Below are 5050 nucleotides of genomic sequence, written 5' to 3'. Positions count from 1 at the left end.
TGAGCTATGTTACAAAGCGAGTTTGTCATGGTAGTCGTAGCAGTAGCAACCGTTTTGTCTGTATCGTTTGTTGCTTTATGTGTTTGGATTCGCTGGTCCCTAATGATGACGCACACGTCTAATTTTTATCGCATCTCGATTTTGACAAGATATTTTTTTAAACTTTGTTACACCATCATCCCTAGAGCACAGGAACTAATATTTGCAGAAGTAACATTTAAAAATTAAGGATTGAAAATAGTCGAACATTATTGAGTGCGTCGATTTGGGAACCGCTTCGAATATGGTGCCTCCACGGTAAGGCCATTTTCTCGTGAACCGAAGTCCGCAAAGGCAAACCAAACATAATGAACAGGTAGGGGAAATTCTCCTCTACCCGATTGTGGGTTTGCGAATGAAGTTTTCGGTTCGCGAGAAAATGGCCTTACAAGGATTGTTTACAAAATGGAGTTAAGTCCATTTCAATTGTTGGTCTAATTACATAAAAATGCGTAGCAAAAAGTTCAAAAATTTGTCCAAAACCTCCAAGAGCATTTAATTGTAAGTTGAGCTGTTCAAATTAGCGGAAGTCTACGGTGTAAGCAGTTTGTTAAGATGGCACGACTGGATTTCTAGAATACCTTCACAGCAAAAAATAATGTAATATCGATCAACGTAATTCAAGCTGATTGTATGAAATAGCAAAAAGCAGATACAATCACCCCTATTCTGTATTTCGTTTCGAACGAAATTCTCATCCAAAAATTATTTTTTTGTATGAGAATTTCGTTCGAAACGAAATACAGAATAGGGGTCAATGGGTGTAATTTTGTTCGCAAAATCGATGTACATCGTACAATGTGATATTACATATTCGATGGATTGACCTAGTTGCAGCAGTTTCGATGTAATATTCAACAACTTTTTTTGCTGTGTGGAAATATTACAAACACAAAAGGACCCTTTCGAATATCGTACAGTTGCAAAAAACAAAGTTTACATGTAAACCTATTCTGCGTAGAATAAGCGGATTATTTGAACGGTTTATTTATTTAATTCACTTTCTACATTAAGATATACATCCTTTTAAAGGTAATCAGTCCGAATGTTATGTTGTACCGATCTCAAGATTGATAAGCATTCATAAGATTTATAAGCAGAACAATCTCTCGTAAAATAGTTCTCATTTGAATCTAATTGGTAATAAAATACAAGAATGTGCATTTCTATTGTTCCTTGCTAGAACGCGGAACAAAATTAAGAAAGAACCTAAACATTACACCCGCGCAAACGAAAAACCCTACTGTTTCTCTTGGAAAAAGAAAACTGCAAAATTATCCAGAACCGGGGTTTCAATTCGAATACATTAATCTAGCGCTAGGGAGAGATCGTCACCGCTTAATCAACTTCCTCCATATACGAAGCATCTTCGGAATCCTCAACCAGTGGTGGGGCATCCCCACCGGCGGCCGGTGCCGACTCTTCCGTGTTCATAGTATCATCTTCGTCGATACCGAGACCCAGTTTGACCATGCGGTAAATGCGGGATGCGTGTACTCCGGGTTCATCCAGCGAGAAGCCGGACGAGAGCAGGGCAGTCTCGAACAGCAGGATTACGAGATCCTTGACGGCCTTGTCGTTCTTGTCGGCTTCGGCACGCTGTCGGAGGGTTTCGATGATCGAATGATCCGGATTGATTTCCAGGTGCTTCTTGCCGGCCATGTAGCCCATGGCGGAGGAATCACGCAGAGCCTGGGCCTTCATGATACGTTCCATGTTGGCGGACCAACCGTACTGGGAGGTGACGATACAGCACGGGGATTCGACCAGACGGTTCGATACGACCACCTTCTCGACCTTGTTGTCCAAAACAGACTTCATGACCTTGCACAGGTTCTCGAACTTGGCCTTGTCTTCTTCGCGCTTCTTCTTCTCTTCCTCGTCCTCTGGCAGTTCCAGGCCCTCTTTGGTGACGGAGACCAGCTGTTTGCCTTGGTATTCCTTCAGCTGCTGGATGACGTACTCGTCGATGGCTTCGGTCATGTAGACGACCTCGAATCCGCGCTTCTTGACACGCTCCACGAAGGCAGAGTTCTTGACCTGTTCGATGCTTTCGCCGGTGATGAAGTAGATGTGCTTCTGGTTCTCCTTCATACGGCTGACGTACTCGGCGATGGAGCAGTACTCGTCACCAGAGGCGGACGTGTTGAAGCGGAGCAGATCGGCGAGCTTCAGACGGTTGGAGGTGTCTTCGTGGATGCCGAGCTTCAAGTTCTTGCTGAACTGGTCGTAGAACTTCTTGTAGGTTTCCTTGTCCTCGGCCAATTCCTCGAACAGTTCCAAACATTTCTTGACCAAGTTCTTGCGGATGACCTTGAGGATCTTGTTCTGCTGCAACATTTCACGGGAGATGTTCAGTGGCAGATCTTCCGAATCGACGACGCCCTTGATAAAATTCAGGTAGTCCGGAATGATTTCCTCGCAGTTGTCCATGATGAAGACACGACGGACGTACAGCTTGATGTTGTTCTTCTTCTTCTTGTTCTCGAACAGATCGAACGGCATACGACGTGGGACGAACAGCAGTGCACGGAAGTCCAGCTGACCTTCAACGGAGAAGTGCTTGACGGCCAAATGATCTTCCCAGTCGTTGGAGAGGGATTTGTAGAATTCACCATACTCTTCCTGAGAGATGTCGTCGGCGTTGCGAGTCCAGATGGGCTTGGTCTTGTTGAGTTCTTCGTCCTCGGTGTACTTGACCTTGACGGTCTTCTTCTTTTTGTCCTTCTTTTCCTCGTCGTCTTCAACGTCTTCGATCTTGGGCTCGTCTTCCTTCTTCTCCTCTTCCTCCTTCTTTTCCTCTTCGGCTTCGTCATCGCTGACTTCCTTCTCGCGCTCCTTCTCGACGAGCAGCTTGATAGGGTAACCAATGAACTGTGAGTGCTTGTTCACGATGGCCTTGATCTTGCTTTCCTCCAGGTATTCCAGCTGATCTTCCTTGATGTACAGGACGATCTTGGTACCACGTCCAAGAGGCTCTCCAGTGTCCAGAGAAACAGTGAACGAGCCTCCGGCCGACGATTCCCACAAGTACTGCTCATCGTCGTTGCTCTTGGAAGTGACAACGACCTTATCGGCGACCAGATAAGCCGAGTAGAAACCCACACCGAACTGACCAATCATGCTGATGTCAGCTCCAGCCTGCAGGGCTTCCATGAACGCCTTGGTACCGGACTTGGCGATCGTACCCAGGTTGTTGACGAGATCGGCCTTGGTCATACCGATACCGGTATCGATGATGGTCAGGGTGCCGGCTTCCTTGTTCGGGATCAACTTGATGTACAGCTCCTTGCCACTGTCCAGTTTGGAGGGATCGGTCAGTGACTCATAGCGGATCTTGTCCAGGGCATCCGAAGAGTTGGAGATCAACTCACGCAGGAAGATTTCCTTGTTCGAGTAGAACGTGTTGATGATCAGCGACATCAGCTGAGCGATCTCAGCCTGAAACGCGAAGGTTTCGACTTCGGCGGCGGCTTCCGGCATCTGGAATGTGGGGAAAGAGAAAGGGATCGATGAGTTTCAATGGAAATTACCAGATATTATCGAATGTTCTAGGGTACTACCTGAGCGAAGTCCAGCATCACACATCAAATTGAAATCAAGTTTTGATATCAACATCAAACTGAAATCATAATTTGATATCAGTTTACGCAACTGACAAATTTGATACCTACCAAATTTTGTTTTCATTTTGCTGTACATTTGCATAAATAGTTTTCAATATGATTTCACAGGAAGATTTTTTTGTTCTCAATTTTGATATTTTAACCGTTAAAACGACCAAAACGACAGCAACCTGAGTAATCATTATCAGCAAAATCACAACATCAAATTAAGATTTCAATTCGATCTCAGACTTTGCTCGGATATTGAGTCAGAGTAAGGAAATTTCGAGATGTGAATTCTGGAAAATTTGATACATGCTGATGTTATGAGCATAACACAATGTCATGTCATGTACACGGTGTTTTGTGAAAACCCATTAATGGGTAAAAAAACACCCATTTTCAAACCATGTATGCAGCTGTCAAAAAATGGGGGAATTTTGAAATCATAAAATGGGTGAAAAAATACCCATTTAAAGAATCAGTTCACGGTTGAATAATGGGTATATTTTTTACCCATTAATGGGTGAAAAAACACTTCGAAATTTTATCGTCTCATTTCCGTCACCGGCTCATTGGGAATGCAAACCTCGATGCAAACAGTTACTGTCCGCAGCAACGATCTCCGGAAAATGTTAGAATCCAAAACGTTGGAGAGGCTTACGGATAAGTCAATACGATGGATAATTTGTATTTTAATGTTTCGTGAAAAATTTGAGCGGAACACCTGCATTTATTTTCAATGTTTTAAAAACATTTTTACATCAACGAGCGCTTGCATCCTCCATTTGTAAAAATGGGTATTTTTTTCACCCATTTTACGGTAAACACAATAAAAGAAAATGGGTGAAAAAACACCCATTTATTGACAGACCACCCATTTACCCATTTATGAGTAAACCATAGTTTACCCATTAAATGAGGAGGGGCACTTTTAGCGGAAATGGGTATTTTTATACCCATTAATGGGTTTTCGCGAAACACCGTGTAGTGTTATACTGACTCCAGGTTTACTCGATATGGTAATTTAGGAATTCCGCCCTTTTCATGTGTAGTCTAGAAATTATTAACGCTAATCATACAATCATCTTATTTTGTACAGGCATTTTAGAAATATAAATGAATCATCATCAGATAGGGACCGTGTTCCAGAATTATCTACTTCTTGCACTTTTCATCCCCCTGATAAGTTCCAACTGACACCAACCTCGCCCATGTTTCTCTAAGAATGATTTACTTCAATTAAAAAGCAAAAAACGCTCTACTTACTTTGAATGTCTTATGTAATTCTTTCTCTGTCAAACGAAAGCAATTCACTGCTTAATAGTTTTAATTCAATAAATTCACTTTTCACCACTTTTAGTCAAACGCACTGGTTAACTTGCTTGAGAAGAAATCGCTGCTTA

At 42.8% G+C, this 5050-nt stretch overlaps 1 protein-coding gene across 1 annotated transcript; it reads right to left on the bottom strand.

Moving 5' to 3' along the window:
* Positions 1–1296: 1296 nt before the first annotated feature.
* Positions 1297–5050, bottom strand: LOC135708366 (heat shock protein 83). The gene is made up of 2 exons (XM_065230447.1): positions 4914–5050; positions 1297–3522 (listed from the first exon to the last, which is right to left on the bottom strand). The coding sequence occupies exon 2, from the start codon at positions 3520–3522 to the stop codon at positions 1378–1380; it is 2145 nt and encodes a 714-aa protein (XP_065086519.1). The 5' UTR covers positions 4914–5050; the 3' UTR covers positions 1297–1377.

This window comes from Ochlerotatus camptorhynchus, unplaced genomic scaffold (assembly GCF_037179485.1).
Source record: "Ochlerotatus camptorhynchus isolate MF236.1 unplaced genomic scaffold, CSIRO-AGI_Acam_v1.1 ptg000330l, whole genome shotgun sequence".
In the NCBI taxonomy this organism is placed as follows: Eukaryota; Metazoa; Arthropoda; class Insecta; order Diptera; family Culicidae; genus Ochlerotatus; species Ochlerotatus camptorhynchus.
The sequence above is the reverse complement of the archived record's forward strand: the minus strand, read 5'-3'. Positions and strand labels throughout refer to the sequence as shown.